The sequence below is a fragment of the Piliocolobus tephrosceles genome, chromosome 2 (assembly GCF_002776525.5).
Source record: "Piliocolobus tephrosceles isolate RC106 chromosome 2, ASM277652v3, whole genome shotgun sequence".
In the NCBI taxonomy this organism is placed as follows: domain Eukaryota; kingdom Metazoa; phylum Chordata; class Mammalia; order Primates; family Cercopithecidae; genus Piliocolobus; species Piliocolobus tephrosceles.
Window position 1 is genome coordinate 43,493,622 of NC_045435.1, and position 22,483 is coordinate 43,516,104.

The window sequence follows — 22,483 nt, forward strand, 5'->3', positions numbered from 1 at the left end:
AGGGGCTGGCTCACAAAACATAGTTCTCCTCTCTCTCCAATGTCTGTCCCCACTACTCAGATGGGCCCAGGGGCAGGGGCAGCTGGGATCCTGTTTCTCTCCACCTCCCCAGCAGGCAGTCCAGGGCTTGGGCATTGGGGATTGTTCCTTAGTTGAGCAAACAGAGGTCCCCTGAGCCTCCCAGCCCCTCACCCAGCCCTCAGGCTCCTGAAAGGAACCAGCCCCGGTATTCCTGCAAAACCTCCACATTAGCACCTTCTGCTCCTTTTCTTTTTTATTAAAAAATAGATCAAGAAAATATACACACTTCAGTCCATCCACCACAGTGGGCTTTGAGGAGGCCAAAGCACCATGGGGATGGGATGGAGGCATTGGGAGAGCCAGCCCTGCCCTCGTGCCAAGGATGCAGAGAAGGAGGGTGCCCTCAGCCAACCTTGCCAAGCATGGCCCTGGAAGGAAAGCCCAGGCCATGTCGCTGAGCAGTATGAGACCAGGTGGGAAGGGAGGAGGGTCCCCAGTGAAAGCACAGATGGCAAAGGGGATTGGGAGCCCCAGGGAGGTGGGGCCTCCAGACTCATGGTGGGAACAGGGCCACACAGGGCTACCGCCCACAGAAGGTCCCTTGACCTGGTCCTCCTCCCCCGGGGACTCTGGGCCTGCTGGCCTCCATTCTGGCCTGTCCTCTGCAGGCCCTGGCAGCTGCTCTCAGGCATTGATGGCCTTCCAGCGCTCGCTGTCCGTGCTGTTGATGCTGCCAGCGTGGCAGGGCATGGAAGCGATGTCATCCAGGTAGGCCACCCCGCCAGCAGAGTCAAACTGCGTGCTTGAGTAGCTGGCAGCTGAGGCCCCAGCAGCCCCTGGAGCCTCCAGGCCCTCCCGCCGGGCCACAGCATAGGGCTGGGGTAGGTGTACATCCGGCTCCTCTGTCTCGTCCACTTGGCATTTGTAGGAGAAGAGGATCTTGGGCTCTGAGCTGACAGGAGGGAGAGAGGGGCACAGGAGCCTCACTGAGTGACTCAGAAACAGACTTCCCTCCAGGCCAATGGGGCCACCAGAAAAGGAAGGAATCGGCCAACAGTTGGCTGACACCCACCCCGAGCAGGCCTGTCAGCTGGACCCCGGTGCCCATCTAGACTTGTTTTGGAACCCAGCCCTCCTCCCCCTGACTGTGTGAGCTCAGGCAGGGGGCCTCTGTGCCTGCTTCCTCATGGTGAAATGGGTGCGTGGACACCATGTGGAGGAAGAACAGACATAAATCATGAGCCTTCAATAGCGCCTGCCCAAGCGCTCAGGAAACATTGGCTGTGGCCTCTGCCTCACTCCTCTGACCCCTGCTGCTCATGTTATCACCCACTCCACTCTGACCTGGTCCCTCGGCCCTCAGGGCAACTCTCCAAGGGGGATACACTACACCCAATTTACAAAAAGGAGTCTGAGGCTCAGGAGAGAAATTGTGTGCACAGATCCGAGCTGTGGCTGTGGGCCAGTCTGACCCTCTGCCAGCTTCACCCGGGGGGAGGCTGAGCCCCTCCCCACAAGACCTGGCAGGTGAGAAAGGAGGGGCAAAGCACCCACAGTCTGACCATATTAGAGGCCTGGAGTGGGACCCCCAATCCCACGTCTTCAGCATCCCATCTCACAGACACTTCTGCAGATGCACATGTGCACAGCAGTGTACTCACCCCCAGAGAATCCAACTGACTTCCCACCCCAAACCTGCTCCCCACTTAAGTCTTCCCCCAGCAGGGTACAAGCTCCACGAGGACAAGGATTTGCATCCACTGTGGGCCTCGCATCTTCTGGGTCTAGCAGTGTCTGGCACACAGTAGGTGTTCAATAAATGCTTGCGAATGAATGAGTTAATATATTATTAAATAAAAACCAGCAATGTAGAACAACGTGCACAGTCACTCTACCTCTCATGATGAGAGTATGTCTGTGTGTACTGTACATACAATGTGCATATATATATGTGTATGTGTGCATATATCTACATGTATATGTTGAGCGCATGTGTGTTCATGTGTGTATGCATGCATGTGGGTGTGGATGTTTGTGTGCATGTGCCCATGTGTATCCGTATGTGCATGTTTGTGCATGTGTGCATGCTTGTGCATCTGTGCGCGCATATGCACGTGTCCATGCACATGTGCGTGAGTGTGCGTATATCTGTGTGCATGTGCATCTGTAGGCGTGTGCCCATGTGCAAGTATGTGCGTGCGCATGCGCGCTGAATGCATACACATCCACCTGTTGCAATCCTCACACCCATGCTGGAAGAAGGCGCAGTTCCGCCGGCAGCCACGCGAGGGCGCCGGCGGCCACAGACTCACCCAAAGAAGCCCCGGAGGAAAGCCACGTAGATGAGCGGAGCAAAGAAGCTGAAGTACAGGAAGGTTGTGGCATCTACACAGCTGCGGAGAAGACGGGTCAGCGCGGGGCCTCCCAGCCCTATGCTGACTCCACACCTCCCCACGCCCCCAGTGGGTGGACACCCTGCCACCCACTTCCCATGCCCCCACAAGGTAGACACCCTGCGGCCCCCACGCACCAGAGCCCCTCAATGATGTCCAAGCACAGCAGCACACTCCCCAGCCCCTGCAGTAGGTTGAGCAGTGCCAGGATGCCCGCATACACGTAGAAGCTCCTCCGAGCTGAGGGCCAGACAAGGTGGGTCGTGAGGTCCCACCCTGGCCAGGCCAGGCTCTGCCTCCAGCACCTACCACCCTCAAGCCTGGTGTGTCCCCCGGGACCCCCCTAGGCCTCCCTCTCACCCAGGGCTCTCCAGCTCCCAGCCACAGTGGCCCAGTAGACCCCCTCCTGTCCCCGCCTGTCCCAGAGCTGCCGGCCAGCTGCTCACAAGGCAGGGAGATGCGCTCCTTCAGCGGGGTCTTGGGAAGGACGACCACCAGAGAGTAGACCTACAGAGACAGGCAGGGCTGAGACAGTGCTGAGGGCGCCAGCCCTGACCCACAGCCAGAAACCCAGGCATCCAATCCCCTACCTGGCCCTGAGGCCCCAGTCACCCCAGTTGCCCCAGCCTGAACCTCACCAGGAAGAAGAAGCAGGAGCTGACCAGCCAGAACTGGCGGCCCCCATGGCCATAGATATTAAAGTCCTCAGCTGAGAGATGGGCATCAGGGTACAGGATCTCCAGGGTGCCCTGCAGGGGCAAGCAGGAAGGGATGAAGGGAGAGGATCTCAAGGCTCCTCCCTCCCAGGGGCTTTCCCTGATGCAAAGCCCCCTAAGCTCTCTACCACACCAAGTCCAGCCTCTTGGCCTGACCCTCAAGTCACCTGCCCCAGCCTGCTCCCAGGCCACGTACTGCCCACCTGATTGTAGCATCCGGAGCCGGCCCAGTCTTGGGCTGAGTCACATGGGGCAGGGGGCAGAGATGGATGAGGTGCAGTACCTGCCGCCAATCTAAGAAAGGGGCCTCTAGATGCATGCTTCTCAGGGAGGTCTGCGGACCTGCACTGTCCCTACCTGAACTCTTTATTAAAATGGCAAGTCCTGAGCCTCCTGCCCTGGCACTCTGGCCTACTGGATCCAAATCTCCAGGGGACCCCAGAACGTGCCTCAGTAACAAGCATCCCATGTGATTTCTCAGGTGCAAAGTTTTGAGAACTCTGAAGGTGACAAAGACTGGAAACCTCACCCAAGCCCAGAAGCAGTGGGTGCCTGGTGCCCTGACCCCTGGCGTCTCCTGCCACACCCACCCTCTTACCTGGGTGACAGAGTAGGCCAGAGACAGCACTGTGGTGATGGCCAGCACCCGCTTGATGCTGGACTTGCTCTCCAGGTGGCCTGGAAGAAATGTGCTGGTCAGTAGGCAGGAGCCAGCCCAGGTGACCACGCCAGAGTCAGCCCACAGCCAGGGAGGGGCAGGGGAGAGTGTCGCCGGGGCCCAGGAGCCCAGCGGTACACACACCAAAGGCCAGGCCCAGGATGATCACACTCAGCTCGATGGCCAGCAGGAAGAAGCGGGTGATCTCCCACAGGATCTGCACGCAGAGTGGACACAGCGTCAGCCTGGGCCAGCATCCCCAGCCCACCCCAGGCCAGGCCTCCCCGGCCTCCCTCAGAGGGCCCAGCCGCACCTTATCAGCAACAGTTGCAGCATTCGAGGTGCTCACCGTCATGGATACCACGGCCCGGGCAATGCCCACCAGCGCCACCACAAACACCTGGTGGGCAAGGGAGTGGCGTGGTAGTCAGGGAACAAGAGCCTCTGCATCAGCAGGGGCAGTAAGCTCATCCCTCTATCTACAGGAGCCTTTGATTCCTGAGGTCGGAAAGGAGGAAGGGGCAAGTCAGGGTGGGACACAGGGAGGTGGGGATCAGGCTCCAGGGAGCAAGGCTCACAGACTTGTAGACCCTCAACTGCAGGTGACCTCCAGCCTGGCCTTCCCCTCTTGGGGCCCCAGTTTCCTGGCTAGGAACAACAGCCTTGGGCTGGTAAGTAGGGGTGAGCACGGTGGAGCCAGATGGGCCAGCTTCACATCACAAGTAGCAGGCTGCTGCTTCCTGGCTCTGTACCTTAGCTTTCTCATCTATAAAACGGGGGCAGAAACAAAACCTACTGCATTTAATTGTAGGGTCAAATGGGTTAACAGATGCAGCAGAAGACTGCCTGGCACCCAGGAAGGGCCAAGTATACATTTGCTATTATTATCATATTCATGGTTTTAATTCTGAGGCATGCGGCACCAGGCGAAAGGTCACTGACAACAGGTGCAGAGACCTCCAGGGAAGCCACCGGCCCAGCAGGTTTCACAAAAGGGCCTGCTCAGCATCTGTGGCACTTATCAGCCTGGTATATCCATCCCCTTCCTCTCCCTCCTCACCCCGGCTTCAGTGGTTTCAGATGAGGCTGAGTCCACCGCTCCTGGCTTCAGGGATGGGCCTAGGACGCAGCACTGGCCAGTGGTGTATGCCATTCCCCTGGCCTGAGGGCTGGTTCAGGGAAGTGCATGGGACCCACAGGAGCCCCATGAGAGAAACCAGGCTGTCAGGTGCAACTGCTGGGAAAGGCAGACCAAGGGCATGCAAACCTGGAACCATGGATGCCACCCTGCTGCCACAAGGGCAGATGGCAAGAGAGCAGGGCCATCAGGGAGATCCCAGGATGAGTGGGAGATGGAGATGGTGCCCCAGTACCACTGCTGTGCCCCAAAATCCTGCTGTGCCTGAGGCCCAGGAACTGCCCAGTTTCTCAGTCAGAAACTGGCTTCTATGAGCCTCAGCTGGGTTTTCTGACACATGCCCAGATCCATATATACTCTGTCTTTTATGCCATGAGAAATTGTGTCAGCAGGGCAGGCAGCAAAAGCAACAAACTGCCAAACGCCTACTGTGTGCCAAGCTCCCACTGGGCTGCAGCTATGCAGACAACCTATAGGTGCTCACACGAACTCCATAGCTAAAGCAGATCAACATCTATTACGCAGAAGGGCACTGGGGCACAGAGAGACCAAGCCACTGGCTCCAGGTCACACAGCAGCATGGCTGGGGTTCAGAGCTGGACTTCCTGAGTCCACTCTTACCACTGCCTCCTGAACTGTTTAGGACAAAGTCCCCAAAAGTTGACGGGCTGGGTCCTGTACTATGTTCCTGGACATTTAGCCCTGGCTCTTTCTTCCTGCCTGCACTCCCCCTTATCCCACAAAAGGACATCTGCCTAGCATACAGTAGGTGTTTAATATCTGTTGAATAAATACACAAATAAGTAAATGGGGAGAGAAGCAGAGAAGAAAGCAGGCCTCAGTTCCCAGTCCTGTCCACCACCATCTTTGCAGGTGTAAGGGACATCGGGCCACTACAGCCTCCAGGCTTCCCCAGTCCCTTGTCTGTCTCTCTGCCTGCCCACAGCCCACTCCTCTGACTGGGAAGTTCTGGGCTAGACCACAAAGAGGCGACCAGGGAGCCACTCGGCTCTCACGTGGTGGTATCTAAGGGCCACAGAGAAGGGAGGACTCCAGCCAGGCAGACCCTGCAGGCAGGGTAAGGGCGCCTGAAGGAAGGGAGCTGGACAGCCCACACCCGAAACCCATACCTGGACAGCCCGCACCCAAAGCCCATACCTGGACAGCCCGTACCCAAAGCCTACACCTGGACAGCCCTGAAGTCCACACCTGGATAGCCTGTCCCTGCACAGCCCATACCTGAAGCCTACACCTGACAGCCCCCACCCAGACAGCCTGCACCTGGATAACCCCTACCTGAAGCCCATACCTAGACGGCTCACACCTGGGTAGTCCACACCTGAAGCCTTCTGCAGCCCACACCTGCACAGCCCAGACCTGCAGCCCATACCTGGAACCTGCATTGAGACCGCCCACACCTGGAACCCACACCTGAAGCCTATACCTGGAGTCTATACCCAGAGCCCACACCTGGAGCCTATACCTGGGCAGCCCACACCTGGATCCCACACCTGGAGCCTATACCGGACAGCCCACACCTGGAGCCCACACCTGGAGCCTATACTGGGACAGCCCACATTTGGAGCTGCCTTCTCAACCACAGCCCTGACACCTCTCCCCAGGCAACATGTGCCAGGACCACCAAGTGGTGAGAATGCAGGCTCTCCCAGCAAGTAAGATGTCTTCTCCAAAGAGGTTTCACAGAATGGACAGATAGGGGATGAAAGGTTGGAGGATGCAGTGGGCATTTTTCCCACCCAGCATCCATCCATTCCCCTCCCCTCTAGTATCAGCTCCCCAGTTCTGTTGTAGGGACCACCTCCCTCAGTCCATATGGTCCGGCTGAGCTGCTGCTGCCCTCCCAGCTTCACAGTGCCCCTTTCCTTCCTAGCCACAGTGCTTGGCTCAGGGATGAGGATGGGATCCTAGGTGGGCCAGTCAGAGGAAATCCCAGGTCTACACTGGCACTATCAGAAACAGGCACTGTCTGCCTGAGTTGTAGAGGCAGGATGTTAGCTTAAAGCTGTTCTTGGCCATCTTTGACACCATATGAGGAGAACTCATCAGAGATAAGTCCCAAAGAGAGCAGAGATGCAGAAATAGATCCTTAACGGCATCATTTAACTGCCTGGATCCAGCCATACCTGAAGCTCACTTTCATTATAGAAGCAGTTAATTCCTTTTTGTTTACCCCAGTTGTCGTTGGCTCTTGTCAACTGCAGTGAACTCACCAGGATATAGAAGGTGATAAAAATGGGGCTGGAGGTGATGCGGATCTTGGCCCGAGCAGATGGAAGCTTCCAGAGCAGGAAAATGAGGAAGAGCACATTGGGGATGAGCAGCAAGAGGTCCCAGTACCGGACCCTGGCAGACAGGCACAGAAGCTGGCTCACTGGTGAGGCCACATATGCACCCTCTCTCCAGCACACAGTCTGGCCCACCCTCACCACTCCCCCACTCCAGGAAAAGCCACTGACACTCAGCGAGCCTGCCCAGTGTTGTGACTGCCTCACCTGGAGGTGCCAATGTCTTCATAGAGCAGCAGCAGGCAGCGATGAGGCACACTGATGTTTGGTGCCAGGGGTGGGGGTAGCGCTGTGCTCCCATTGGCCCAAGTCGCCTCCTCCAGGGTGTCCATTCTGCCAGCAGCCAGCCCTGGGGGAGTGAGAGCCACCCAGTGAGCCGCGCAGGAGCTGTGTGGCCTGGGCCACTGTCCTCCTTCCTCTGGACCTGGGACTCCCAGGGGAAAATCAGAGGGCCTGCACAGAGCACCCCTGTAAACCACCCTCCCTACCTGCTGCAACTCAGTGTGGGACTCCACACAGGTCACGACCCAATCCCCCAGGCAGGGGCCCAGTCCCCCATCTCAGGCTCTATCTCACGACCCGCAAACAGTCACAAAGCCACCCCCTCAGCTGAGCACCTCCGTGTGTAAGGCACAGCCACTTGGCTCCTTTCAGTCCTAAGGGCCCACGAGAGCAGCATGGGTGAGAGCACAGGCTCTAGGTTCACAGCCCAGCCCTGCCCTTTCCTTCCTGTCCTCTCCGTGCCTGTGTCCCCCACCTATGGAATGGGTGTAACAAGTAAGGCTGTGGTGATGCCAAGTGCCTCAAACAAGACACACACATGGGGAGTTCTTGGTAAAGATCAGCCGTGGTTCCGACCCGCCACGCCATGCAGAACTCAGAGGCCACTGACTCGTATGAGGCCACGGCACTGCTGAGGGCCATAGCTGGGCACCATGCCCTCCTCAGTTGCACCCTCTGGCCCTTATCTCCCTCTGCCACCACAGACAAAGATGGAGGGGACACTGAGCCATGCCTGGGAGATGCACAGGAGGTCTCCAAGTGGAGATGGGCATGGGGAAAGAGGCTATACCACAGAGGGGCAGGGCAAGCTGTGTCTGCAACAGTCAGGCTACAGGGTGAAGCCAGGGACAGGGTGGGCCCATAGGCAGGGGCCCACATGACACTCTGAGCACGAGAGGTTGAGTCTAGCCTGGAAGACAGGAGAGCTGGTGGTCTGGGGTCCTGGGAACCACTCCGGGGTTGGAGGACTGAGGGTCTGGTCAGAAAACCGAGACTCCTGAGCTAGAGGACTCTCAGGGAATAGCAACAGGTACTTCTGCAGGGAATTCGGGGTGATCCAGGTGTGGCCTGGGGCACCAGAACATAACAGATGCCAATATTTAGAATGATTTGAGCAGATTGGGCCAGATGCCTATGACTCCGCTTCACCAGGAATGCTCATAAAGCCTGTGGATGAAAGCTCCAGGCGGGGAACAGCCCCAGAGCATGAACATAAATGGTCGACACTGCACAGCATAAAAAGAACGACCCACTGGTACAGGCAACACGAATGACTCTCAGAAGTGATATAGCGTGAAGCCAGGCACAAGGGCCGACAGGCATACGATCCGTGGACAAATGTAGACGGGGCACCTTTGGGTAGATGAAGAGCGTGGTAATTGGGGGAGGCATGCCAGCTTCTGGGTGTCAGATCCAGGTGGTAGGTACACAGGGGTGTTCACTGTGTGATAATTCATTGAGCCACACACTGACGACTCCTAAGTCGTAGGTGCACTTCAGTAAATTTTAAAAAGTAAAAAAGATGTGGCTGGGCACGGTGGCTCACACCTGCAATCCTAGCACTTTGGGAGGCCGAGGCGGGCAGATTGCCTGAGCTCAGGAGTTCGAGACCAGCCTGGGCAACATGGTGAAACCCCATCTCTACTAAAATACAAAAAAAAAAAAAAAAGATTAGCTGGGCATGGCTACAGCACCTAACAGTCATGCACCTACAGTCCCAGCTACTTGGTAGGCTGAGGCAGTAGAACTGCTTGAACCCAGGTGACGGAGGCTGCAGTGAGCCGAGATGGTACCACTGCGCTCCAGCCTGGGCGACAGAGCGAGACTCTATCTCAAAAAAAAAAAAAAAAAAAAAAAGATGTGTCCCGAAAACACATCAAGGGCCCAGGCCTCCCCTTCAGCAAGGAGCCGCCCAGTGAGCTGCACGCCTGTCAGCAAGGTCTGCAGAAACGCAACAGGAGACCTGCTTCTGTTGTTGCCAAAGCCATCCTTGAACAACAGCAGCCCAAAACAGGGCTGGGGGGCTTAGGAATATTCCCACTGCTGGTCCAAGCTCTTAAACACCAGAACACCTCTGGATGAAAGGGAAGGAAGACTCCGAAGGGGACGGGCCATGGGCTGGGGCTCAGGTTGCTCCAGTGGGCCACTCACTGGCTCTGGGATCAGGTCCCCACCTAAATAATAAGGACAGCAGGGTGCAGTGACTCACACTTGCAATCCCAACACTTTGGGAGGCTGAGGAGGGAGGACTGTTTGAGCTCAGGAGTTTCAGACCAGCCTGGGCAACATAGCAAGACCTCATCTCTACAAAAAACACAAAAATTGGCCAGGCGCGGTAGCTCACGCTAGAAATCCCAGCACTTTGGGAGGCCAACGCAGGCGGATCACTTGTGGTCAGGAGTTCAAGACAAACCTGGTCAACATGCCAAAACTCCATCTCTACTAAAAAACACAAAAATTAGCCGGGCATGGTGGCGTGCAGCTGTAATGCCAGCTATTTGGGAGGCTGAGGCAGGAGAATCACTTGAATCACTTGAACCCGGGAGGCAGAGCTTGCAGTGAGCTGAGATCGTGCCACTGCACTTTAGCCTGGGCGACAGGGCAAGACTCTGGACACAAAAAAAAAAAAAAAAAAAAAAGGCTGGGCACGGGGGCTCACACTTGTAATCCTAGCACTTTGGGAGGCTGAGGTAGGCGGATCACCTGAGGTTGGGAGTTTGAGGCCAGACTGACCAACATGGAGAAACCCCGCCTCTACTAAAAAAAAAAAAAAAAAAAAATACAAAATTAGAACCAGGCACGGTGGTTTACACCAGTAATCCCAGCACTTTGGGAGGCCAAGGCGGACGGATCACCTGGTCAGGAGTTCGAGACCACCCTGACCAAAATGGAAAAACCCTGTCTCTACTAAAAATACAAAAAACTTAGCCAGGCACGGTGGCACATGCCTGTAAAGGGCCCAGCTACTCGGGAGGCTGAGGCAGGAGAATCACTTGAACCCAGGAGGCGTAGGTTGCGTTTAGCTGAGATCGCACCATTGCTCTCCAGCCTGTGTGACAGAGCAAGACTCCATCTCAAAAAAAAAAAAAAAATTATCCAGGCATGGTGGCGCATGCCTGTAATCCCAGCTACTCAGGAGGCTGAGGCAGAAGAAACACTTGAACCCAGGAGGCGGAGGTTGCAGTGAGCCGACATCGTACTATTGCTCTCCAGCCTGGGCAACAAGGGTGAAACTCCATCTCAAAAAAAAAAGAAACAAATACAAAAATTAGCCAGGTATAGTGGTGCATACCTGTAGTCCCAGCTAATAGTAAGGCTGAGGTGGGAGGATGGCTTGAGCCCAGGAGTTCAAGGCTGCAGTGAGCTACGATCGTGCCACTGCACTCCAGCTTGGGTGACAGAGTGGGGCCATGCCTCAAAAAAGAATTAATTAAAAATAATAAAATGAGGCCATAGCTATAATCTTCAAGTGATGGGGAATATTAAAGACACATAATAGATCTTAAGAAAGAAGATGGGTCCTTCCCTACTGTTGGGAGGGGAGCAAAGCAGCCCAGCCTTCACTAACACAAGCTTTTTTTTTTTTTTTTTTTTTTGAGACATCGTCTTGCTCTGTCACCAGGCTAGAGTGCAGTGGCATGATCTCGGCTCACTTCAACCTCTGCCTCCCAGGTTCAAGCAATTCCCCTGCCTCAGCCTCCTGAGTAGCTGGGGCTACAGGCGCGTGCCACCATGTCCAGTTAATTTTTTGTACTTTAGTACAGACAGGGTTTCACCATGTTGGCCAGGATGGTCTTGATCTCCTGACCTTGTGATCCGCCCACCTTGGCCTCCCAAAGTGCTGGGATTACAGGTGTGAGTCACTGCACCTGGTCAACCTTTTTTTTTTTTTTTTGAGATGGAGTTTCTCTCTTGTTGCCCAGGCTGGAGTGAGGTCTGCCAATTTCAGGTCATGCCCTTCTCCCTTCCGGGTGGCTGGAATATGGATACGACGGTGGGAGCAAGAGCAGTCTTCCCAGACCATGAGGCAGAAACCCTGTATGAGGGTAACAGAGCAGTGAGAAAGAAGGTGTCTGGGTCCCCAGCACAATGGGGACTCCGTGCATGTACTGGACAGCTTGCACAGAGGCTGTTATGCATAGATAAAAATAATCTATTATCTTAGCCTTTCTTTCAACAGCTAGTCCAAATCCCAATGAATATAAAGGTACTGCTTGGACTGGGTGGTCAGATATTTTGGGCCCAGCTCTCAATAAATAAGCAGGAGGCAGTCTTGGAAAGATCGAGATAAAGAACATTCCAGGGAGAATCACGTGAGATCCAGATGCACAGGTCCAGAGGTGGGAACAGGTTTGTCCTGCCCCAAGGGCAAAAAACAGGCCAGAGTAGCTGACACGAGAAAGGTTGGCAGGGCCAGGTCCCACATGCAACTCGACTTCACTCTAAGTGCAACCAGAAGGGTGTTACGAGGAGAGAGGGGTCTGGTTTCTGTGGGGACAGGATGCCAGTGAAAAGGGATGAAGTGGAGGAGAAGCAGAGACAGGGAGGCCATGAGGAGCTCCTACAACGGTCCAGGTATGAGAGGACAGAGGCTTGCACTAGTGGCAACAGCGCAGGTGGAACAGAGCGATTTGGGAGACCTTTGGGATGCTCAGCCAACAAGACCCACTGACAGATCAAACACAGGGAATGAGAGAAGAGGCCAAAGAAGGCTGATGGTACAGTTTCTGGCCTGAGCCACTGGATGTTTTACAACTGAGGCTAACACTGCCCACAAGACACTGTCCCCTTCTTCCTCACTAACAAGCTACTATTTTGTTCAGGATCCCTCCATAAAGCCTAGTGTTCAAAGTGCTGGGCCCCTCCCCAGCACCAGAAATTGAGTCTCCATTAATTTCAGCCAGTGGTCTCTGCGGTGGAGCCGGTGTGGAGCACTGCTCTAGTTTGACATGGCAACTGCTAGGGGATGGAGGACTGTGGACTTTTTTGTGTGCAGGGTCCAGGGCTGCCAAATGTCTGCAATGCATAGGACAGTCCACCAAATGAGTAACTGTCCTCCCCTACAGCTAGCATGCCCTGCAGAGTGGCTCTGGTCAAAGTCAAGAAGGGTGGCCCTTCTGCTCCTGGCCAGCAGTTGGTTGAGGCAAAGGCATGTGATGCCTCATGGAGAGATCTGCACCTGCATGGGGCAGTAGAGGGTGTGGTGTCCAGAACTGTGTCTTCCTGCACCCCTGGAGGACTGGGCCACTACCTGAGCATGGAGGAGCTTACAGCTGGAAGCGGGTGTGCAGCGCGGCCTCCTGCCTGACTTCTGGTGGCAGGAGATAATAACTTGTAACTCTGAGTTGAGAATATCAGTGACCTGATGAAGGAGGGAGATTCTACAGCCCTCTCCTCCCCACCCCTCTTATTTATTTATGTATTTATTTTTAAGACAGAGTCTCACTCTGTCACCGAGGTTAGAGTGCAGTGGTGCGATCTCAGCTCACTGCAACCTCTGCCTCCCAAGTTCAGCCTTCTGGGTTCAAGCAATCTTTCCATCTCAGCCTCCCAAGTAGCTAGGATCACAAGTGTGCACCACCATACCTGGCTAATTTTTGTATTTTTAGTAGAGACAGGGTTTCGCCATGTTGGCCAGGCTGGTCTAGAACTCCTGACCTCAAGTGATCCACCTGCCTCAGCCTCCCAAAGTGCTGAAATTACAGGTGTGGGCCACCGTGATGGGCTATCCCCACACCTATTATAAAGCCAAGCCAGGCAGAACAAATGCCTGGTCCTAACAGCCCAACACCAGCTCTGACTCAGGATGGAATGTCACGCAGCCCCAGGACGGGCAGGGCCAGGGTGCGGGCCAGGCACCCAGCAGTCACCAGGAAGCAGAGCGGCCCCTTGCGGCACAGAAGCCAGTTGGGAGGAACGGGGCAGGGAGGAGGAGAGTGGGGGAGTCAGGCAGAGTCCAGGATATGGAGGGTGGGGTGGGCTTCTCCCGGTTTTGCCCACCCAACATCCAGCCTCCTGCTAGTTGGTAAGAGTACTGCTTTCCTGAAGTGGAAACTCAGCTCTCCGACTCTCTGGAAGTTTATGGACACCTGACTCCAACCCTTCACAACCCAGGGAATGCACCTGTGATCTAAGCCTGGCTAGTCAGGATGTTCCATCACCCTGGCCAATGAAAATCTGCCCTGAGGCTTTTGCTGTAAATTATTATTAGAATAAATTATTAGAGCAAAAGTCTCAGGGGAGATTCTCATTGATAATTGAGGAAACCCTCTCTGCTGAGCTCAGTAAGTCAGGGCTGTACCACCTTGACCTCACGCTCAGAGACCTGCCTCAGAGTAAAGCCGACACGGAGGAGTGCAGAGCTGAGACACAGATGAAGACAGATCTTGATGAGCTCACTGGAGCCCCTGGATTCAGACACACCTAAAGCCAGTCCTACCCCCTTGGATTTTTCAGTTATAAATCCCAAGAAATCCCCATTTCTGCCTAGGCCAGTTTGAGTTTGATTTCTCTAATTTACCACTGAAAAACCTCCAGCTAACACAGGTTATGGAGTCAAGAAGATGGGCTGCACTGCTGGTTCTGCCACATGCTTGCTGGGTGACCTGGGTGAGTCACTCCCCCTCCAAGTGTCATGGGGAAAACACCTGCCTAACAAGGGGTGCCATAAGAATCAAACAAAACCAGGGAGATAAACATCTACAAAAACGACACATGTACAAAGGTGGTTGCTGCTTCTCTTTTCTTTTTCTTTTTTTTTTAGACAGAGTCTCTTGCTCTGTTGCCCAGGCTGGAGTGCAGTGGCGTGATCTCGGCTCACTACAATCTCCACCTCCCGGTTTCAAGCTATTCTCCCACCTCAGCCTCCCAAGTAGCTGGGATTACCAGAGAAGGGACTGAAGGGCAAGGAGGGAAAGGAATTGGTTCCCAGGTCCATGGACTCCTTTGGAAGCCCCCATTGCTGTGGGGTCTGAGGAGAGGCAGAGGAGGTGTAAGCTGCTCTCCCTGCCCCCACTCCCCTGCCAACAACGTAGCAACCTCTGTGCCCAACCTCTGTGCTCTGGTTTCCAATCCTGGGAGGGAGATACTTATGTTATCCGCATTGTGCACGTGGAGCTCAGAGGGGCAGCCACTTGCCAGGCCGGCAATCCAGGCTGTCTGTCTCCAGAGCCCAGGCCCCCAGTCAACAACTTGCCAGGTACCTCTCTCCGGGCCTGTTTCTGCATCTGTGGGTCAAGAGCACTAGGCTTGTTCTAGAGCTATCTTCTCAGACCTGATGTGGGAAATACCCTGGTGTTGTTAACATGCAGATGCTCCTCCCAAGGGCAGGGGTAGGGCTGACAGTCTGTGTTTCCCACAGGCTCCCAGGTGGTGTCCCTCCTGCTACTGCTTGATCCAGCAACCCCACTGGGGTTATGGGGCTGCTGGCCATACCAGGATTGCCATTATGTATCAAAGCTTATGAAATACCTGAAGCCCTGACTTTTTTGAGTTTTTTTTTTTTTTGAGACAGTCTCGCTTTCTTGCTTAGGCTGCAGTGCAGTGGTAAAATCTCTGCGCAACCTCCGCCTCCTGGATTCAAGTGATTCTCCTGCCTCAGCCTCCTGAGTAGCTGGGATTACAGGTGGATGCCACTATACCCAGCTTATTTTTGTAGTTTTAGTAGAGATGGGGTTTTGCCATATTGGCCAAGCTGGTCTCAAACTCCTAACCTCAGACGATCCACCCACCTTGGCCTCCCAAAGTGCTAGGATTACAGCCGTGAGCCACCGCGCCTGGCCCGCACTCACTTTTAGTTAATAGGACCCCTGCTCTTATCTGTGCAACAGTATTGACCAAACCCCAACCACAGCTACCGATGGGAAACCCTGGGGAGAGGGGCCCTCAATGCTTCCCACCCCAAAGGACTGCTGAGCTTACAAACCCTGGAGCAAGGACATGGTGGGGAAGCGCCATAGGGCAGAGGCCAAGTTACTTTGCTCTCCTGTGTTGTCCTTCGGCCTTGGGGCTGGCAGGTGTGTGGTCCCTGTCCTAAGCCGGAGACCCCAGAAGGATGGGGAGGCCTGGGCCCAATCTGACCTGCACCGTGCCCTCCTGGTTGCTGAGCTGGTCCCTTCCTCAGGGCCTTTGTACTGGCTCTCCCCTAGCTTTCTCCTGACACCTCCTCTGAGAAGCCCTCCCTTCTCAGCTGTCTCCAGCGCCCGAGCCGCGTTTGGGTGTTTACTACTCTCTATCCAGGGAGTGCTCAGGAATCGGTCCCCTAAAACACGGCCTGGCACGACACGAGCAGCCCTCAACAGGTTGTTATGACGGGAACAACTTAATCTCCAGCACCGCCAAGCCCCGCTGGGGACTGGACGACCCCGCGGCCCCTCCACACTGCAGAGAGGAGGGGAAAGCCAGCCCCCACCCGCCTTCCCCGAGTCCAGAGGGAGCGGAGGCTTTGACACTGCCCCTCGCGGGGCAGCAAAGCCCCGAACCGGCGCAGGCTTGGCTCAGGAGCACCTCGGCCGCTGCGGACGGCCACCGTGGGGCTGCAGCCCGTGCCGCCACCCCGCGCCGGAGCGGGTCGCCGAGGTCCGGATCTCCTCCCGCACTGCCTCCAGCCGGGGCCAAGCCCGACGCCGCTGCGTGCGGCTCCCTCCGGGGCCTCGCGTGCCCCCGCGCCCCGAGCGACTCCTGACTGCCCGGCGCTTCTCCCCTGGGTTCCCACACCCAGGGCCTTCCCTCCCAAAAGCCGCCTCGGCCGTCTAAGCTGCGCCCGAGAGGCAAGGGGCCGCCCGCGGAGCAAGGAGGGGCACCGCGGCTGGGCTTCCCGCCGGGACGGGGGACCGGGCTCCCCCTCTAGCTGCGGCAGGAAACAGGGAGAAGGCCGCCTCCTTACCTGAAAGCCCTGGCCGCGCTCAGGCCCGGCCGCCCCGGCCGCCCATCCGCCGCCGTGGGTGTGCGCGGACCCAGCACAGGCCGCGGGACTCCGGCCTCCAGCGCCTGACCAGGCTGCCGGGGCCGGGGAGCGTCGCGCAAGGACCGGGCGCGGCCGGTTCCGCGGAAAGAGAGCTAGGCAGGAAAGGCGAGGCGGAGTCAGCTCACACACCCTACAGCCCTTCCAGACAGCGGCAACCCGTCTTTTTCGTCCAGCCCAAACTGCGAAAACGGCTACAGTCCCACAAGTCCCAGAGTCCCTGTATCACTCGGGCCCGCCCTCTAACTTCCAGCAGCCTATAGGAATAAGCCATCAGGGGGGGGGGGGGGGGGGGAAGTGGGAGAGCCCAATCAAATTCCCAAGAGACGGAGCAGTCCGCTGACCTCTTAAAGAGACAGCACAGAGTGGGTGTGTAGGCGCGACGCTGCTTCCAGGAAGAGAGAGGCCTTCCTTTCTCACTCGGAAGGCGGGCGGAATCGAAGACTGGAAAGCTGAGGACGCGCCACCTCTCGCCCTGCGCGCCTTCCAGCTGGCGGCAGTTGTCAGTGGACCAGCTGGCGGTAGCCGCGCTCCACCTCCCGGCCGGGGCCGCAGCCGGGCCGTCGGGGCGGAGCTTCCAGGGACCGCCCCCTCGCGTGGAGGCGCCTCGGGAGCCCCGCAGGGGCAACCTGAGCTCAGCTGGGGGGAAGGCGGGGCGGGGACCCTCACCCTCCCCAGCGTCACGCGCTCCCGCTGCGCCACACCGCAGGGACGCCGCCTCCCAGCGCGCTGCTCCACGCCGCGGCGCCAGGCCTCCGGCACCCCTCTTAACAACCCTGCTGAGCGGTCATTATAGTCACGTTTTACAGGGCCACCTGAGGCTTGGAGAGGTCAAATAACTTGCCCAAAGCCCGCAATGAGGAAGCGACACAGCCAGGACGCCTCCCCCCAACTCTAACTTCCACAATTCTTCAAGCCGCTTCCTCTGGAAAGCCCTCCCTGATTGCGCCTGTCTTATCCCCTGGCATGGATGCTGCATTCGCCATACTCAAGCCATGCGGGTCTCTGTTTCTGTCCCTCGGCTATTCCAAGCTTGTTCCTGCTCCTGTCTCTACGCCTGTTCCCCTGCTGAGCTGGCTCCTTGCCACATCATGTCCTTAAGAAGGTTTTGTGGGCACCCTCGCTGGAGCAGCTGTCCAGTCTCATTTCCTTCCAATTCTCTCCTGATTGTCTTCATTAACTGCCTCCCCGTCCAGTCTCCGCACTCTATTACAGAATTCCAGCGTCATGAGGACGGAGCAAAGACAGCCACTCTGCAGAATGTCCCCTGCAGCATCTTGAGGCTGACTCAGAGCCTGGCACAGATTGTAGGCACCCAATTATTACAGGCACCCTAAGACTCACACCTCATGACAGCACCGCTGGGCTGGAATGAGATTGGGTCCCATTCTCCTCGTTGCTCCTGTCCTAAAAACACAGGGAGATTGGGGAAGAAACCACCTTGTGATCCTCTGGGACTTCATCTGGGACTTTCCCAGCCTGGACTGCACCCAAATGTGCATAGCCTAAGTTTCAGTTTCTGTATTCACCAGAGAGGCTGGGCAATGGCAGCCTGCATAATCACGAATGACCACAGACACAATAAGCCTTGGGGAATCCACTGGCTCCTCAAGCACCTGCCATAAAGTTATACATATCACTCACGCTCACATTCAATTGGCCACCACTTCTAGCCTCCAGAGGGCAGGAAACTGCCACCCTACCATGTGCCAGGAAGGAGAAGTCATGGGACATGTGTGACCAGGCCTGATAACTACCCTCTGTAAGGTTCTTGTATCAGTTTGAACCCTGAGAGCACACCAACAGACAACACGAGGTGGTGTGGAAAAACATGCTGTTTTAATGAGCGCCTGGGTGCAGGTGGGCTGAGGCCTAAAATGGCATCAGCCCCAAGTGAGGACAGGGCAAAGGTTTTATAGTCTCTTGTAAACAGGAAGTACCCTAGTCTGGCATAACTGATACGTTGTACCCGGATGGCCTCTTTCTTGATCTTCATGGGTACGTGTCTTCCAGCCAGGGCAGGTATCTTCTGGCCGGCTCTTGTCCTGCTTCTGCTATCTTGCTGGCACAAGTAGCCTTGTGCCTTGGGCCTGAGAAGGGAGGAGTTATTCATCTCCTTAAGCTTTCAGGCCCCGGGAAGAATCTTAAACCCTCTATTTTTCTTTTTCTCCCTTTTGAGACTTGGAGAATTCTGCATTTTCTTCTCTTGAGTTTTGGACCCATATCTAGGTTTCTGTGGGATTTTGTTGTATTTGTGAAATAACCGAAGGTATCTATTTCACCTCTCTCCATTTGAGAACTGAGGCAGTGGCTAATTCACTGCAGTATCCACTACACACAGGACAGAGAGTGGCATCTGCAACGTTAAATGAAAAGTAGCTAAACAGGACAGATCTGACTCTCAGGTTCTTCATCGCCCTACATCAGGCTCAGGGGTGGCCATGGCTGACAGTAGGAGATGCTGCTACAGAACTGGGCTCCCTGATAGACATGGGGATGACAGCAATCTCCAAATAACAGAAGCCAGATGGTAGTGCTTAGGCGTGAGAAGCAAAGTGGGTGGAACTGTCATATGACCATCAAAATCAAGCTCAATATATCACTGGGATAGACATCCTGTGTAGTAAATAAAATTCCCGCACTGGTTCCTTGGTCTATGGGGTAAGAGTGGTATGGGGTAAAAGTCTATGGGGTAAAAGTCAAGTGAAAGCCTGTGAGACCCCACCATCACCACCACCAACCCCAGCCAAGAGAGTAAGCACATAAACAACATCACACACCAGAGAAAATGGTGGAGATTGGTGCTGCCCTTGAAGACCAAAGATGTGTGGGAGGGTTTCCCCCACCATGAACCTATTGAATTCATCAGTCTGACCTTATGAAAATAAACAGAATGGCAATGGACTGTTGCAGATTCAGCCAAGTGGTAGCCCTGACCACAGGTGCTGTGCAGGTGTCATTGCTAGCACAGACAGATCAGCACGGCCTCAGGGTATAGCCTTCCATCTGATCACCATACTTTTTCATCCCTATCAGGGACCATTTGCATTCACAGGAAGGGCCAACAGTACCCACATATGGTCTTGTCCCAGGCCAATGGTACCGTTCCCATCCTTTGTCATCACAGAGTCTGAAGGGGACTGGGCCATCTGAACATCTTGCAGAACACTGCACTGGTTCACGGTGTCAATGACAATGTGCTAATCAGGATAGATAAGCAGGTGGTGACAAGTATATGGAAAACTTGATGAGACATATGTGCTCCAATGGGCAGAAGATTAAACCCTATGAACAATTAGGGGCTTGCCACATCAGTGAGATTTGTAGGCGTCTGGTGGTCTGGGGCACACCAGAACATCCCCCCGCACACTCCATCACAGAGGAGCAAGCACAATGCTTAGAGGCCTCTTTGGGTTCTGGAGGTAGCAGATTCCACACCTGGGAATGCTGCTCTGACCCACATATCTTGGGGTCACATGACATCAAAGGCTGTCCCTCAGGCTATGGGACCCACAGCTCCCATGATACTAGAGGCTTACATGGTGGGAAGACATGCTGTGTGAAGCTTACAGCAAGCTCTGGTGGGAAAACCACAAAGTAGACCCCCTAGGGTTCTGGAGCAAGACCAGGCCATCTATAGTAGAGAACTAGACACCATTCACAAAGCAGCTCTGCCAGGCTACTGGACCCTGGTAGAGATGACTGGGGGACATCAAGGGACCATGAGGCCAGAGCTGCCCCTCGTGAACTGGGTTCTGTCAGGCCCTCTAAGATGTAAATTCAGATGGGTGGGCCTAGCAGCAATCCACTGTGGGACTGTAAGCAATCCATTGTAGATTTGCATCACCTACCACTGCCACAGCAGCTCCTCTGCCTCAGTTCACACCCACGCCCATGGGCAGCTGGCTCATTACATGAGCTGAGCTGGCTCATTACATGGGTCAGATGCAGTACCTGGATGTGCAGCGGTCGCATGGAGCCCTTGAGGATGAAAGCCACAGGCTACAGATGGTGGAACCAGAGAGGGGAGGAGACTCGTCCTCGGCGATGTCCTGAAGCAGATGCCCAGCAATGGATGCCTGGTGATGTGGGAAGAGCAAACCCCAAGGTGATGTGTCCTGGAGCAAGTCCAGCATGACTGCTGGCCAGGATCCCAGCTCCTCACTCCCCAAGCCTGTCCCAGGCTGCCTGAGTGTCCTCAAGACAGGGATGCTGCCTTCCCTCAGAGTGAGCAAAGCTGCAGTCTTTTTGTAACTGAATCTCCAAAGTAACATCCAACCACATTTGTCCTATGCTGTTGGGAGGAGATTACACAAGCGTGTGAATACCAGAAGGCAAGGGCCATCAGGGCCATCATAGAGGCTGCCTACTCACCCCCCCCCCCCCCTCCCTCCCCTCCTACCCTCCCCCCCGACCAGTGTTTAAACATGCCCAAGAACCTCTCATTTGAGAAAAAGCCACATCCCACTCCAGTGCCTGTCCCAACTCTCATAGTCCATTCCACACCTGGGAATGCTTCTCTGACTCATACATCTCTGAGTGACATAAAAGCGCTCCAGCCCCCAACTAGTAACTCACATTCACCTTTCTCACTTCCCTGCATCCTACCTATCTAGAGTCAACACACTTCAATGTGGTGTCTGACTCTAGACACACCGGCCATCCCAGATCTGCTATCGCCAGGGCCACCAACAGCTCCTAGTCCTCATCAGATGACCTCTGGGCAGCCAGCTGACCCCATCCACCATCTTGACTGCTGTCTTCAGTGGCCTTTGGGAGGGCTCCTGATAATCCCCAGCCCTGCTAGGATCTCCTCTCCTTGAATGTGCCGGACATCAGGACTCACTTCTACCTAACAGAATACGGCAAAAGTAATGGAATATCACTGCCAAAACATGGCGTCTGTCTTGAATGGTCTCTCTCTCTTGTTTGCTTGCTCTGAAAGAAACCAGCTGCCAGGTTGTAAGTTGCCCTGTGGAGAGGCCCCCACCCAAGAGCCAGTGGGAAGCTAAGTCTTCAGTCCAACAGCCTATGAGGACTTGAATCCTATCATGTGAAGAAAATTGGAAGGGGATCCTCCTCAAGATGAGCCTTCAGATGAGACCGCAGCCCTGGCCAATACCTTGACTGCAGCCTTGAAAGACCTGGAAGAAAAGGCACCCAGCAGCATCATGCCCAGATCCCTGACCCACAGACACCGAGATAATGTGTGCTAATCACTTCAAGCTGCTAAATCCCAGGATAATTTTTTTTTTTTGACACGGAGTTTCACTCTTGTTGCCCAGGCTGGAGTGCAATGGCACGATCTCAGCTCACTGCAACCTCCGTCTCCAGGGTTGAAGTGATTCTCCTGCCTCAACCTCCCGAGTAGCTGGGATTACAGGCATGCGCCACCATGCCTGGCTAATTTTGTAGTTTTAGCAGAGACAGGGTTTCTCCATGTTGGCCAGGCTGGTCTCTAACTCCTGACCTCAGGTGATCCGCCCACCTCAGCCTCCCAAAGTGCTGGGATTACAGGTGTGAGCCACCGTGCCTGGCCATCCCAGGATAATTTTTTATGCAGCAATAGAAAACTAACACAAGCCCATGCAGAGTCTCTTCAACTTTACTTTCAGCAGCTCCTAGCATCCTAGGTGCATCCTTCACATCCTTTGTTGGTGTCTCTTAACTGTTGGGGTTTCCCAGGTCTCAGGCTTAGACCTTCTCGTCTCCCTACACTCACTCTGGATTATACTACCACTCCCAAGGCAATCTACAGCTGCAGTCCAAACTCCCCCTCAAGTCCCACACATGGATATCCAACAGCTTCCTGGATATGTCCCCTCGGCCCACATTCAGCACAGCCCGAAACAAACTCATCTTATTTCCCCCTTATTGCTGGTCTTCCTGTGCGTTCCCATCTCAGCTATCATTCACCTAGCTAAATCAGGATCCTGGTGTCATCCTGCATGCCTCTTTTGCTGTCTTCAATCACCAACACCAATAGACTGGCTGGGCACGATGGCTC

At 55.1% G+C, this 22,483-nt stretch overlaps 1 protein-coding gene across 4 annotated transcripts; it reads right to left on the minus strand.

Annotated features, from left to right (window-relative positions):
• Positions 1-256: 256 nt before the first annotated feature.
• On the minus strand, positions 257-20,769 carry TPRA1 (transmembrane protein adipocyte associated 1). Of its 4 annotated transcripts, XM_023215439.2 has the most exons (12): positions 16,399-16,685; positions 14,035-14,161; positions 7,440-7,581; positions 7,158-7,290; positions 4,102-4,188; positions 3,933-4,005; positions 3,729-3,808; positions 3,053-3,163; positions 2,861-2,921; positions 2,552-2,654; positions 2,334-2,414; positions 257-973 (listed from the first exon to the last, which is right to left on the minus strand). In XM_023215439.2, exons 3-12 carry the CDS (start codon positions 7,562-7,564, stop codon positions 706-708), a joined length of 1,122 nt encoding a protein of 373 aa, XP_023071207.1. In that variant the 5' UTR covers positions 7,565-7,581; positions 14,035-14,161; positions 16,399-16,685; the 3' UTR covers positions 257-705. The 4 variants fall into 4 exon arrangements, with proteins under 4 accessions (XP_023071207.1, XP_023071210.1, XP_023071203.1 ...); XM_023215442.1 differs by lacking the exons at positions 14,035-14,161; positions 16,399-16,685 and adding an exon at positions 20,431-20,769; XM_023215435.1 differs by lacking the exons at positions 14,035-14,161; positions 16,399-16,685 and adding an exon at positions 16,821-17,028.
• Positions 20,770-22,483: the final 1,714 nt, after the last annotated feature.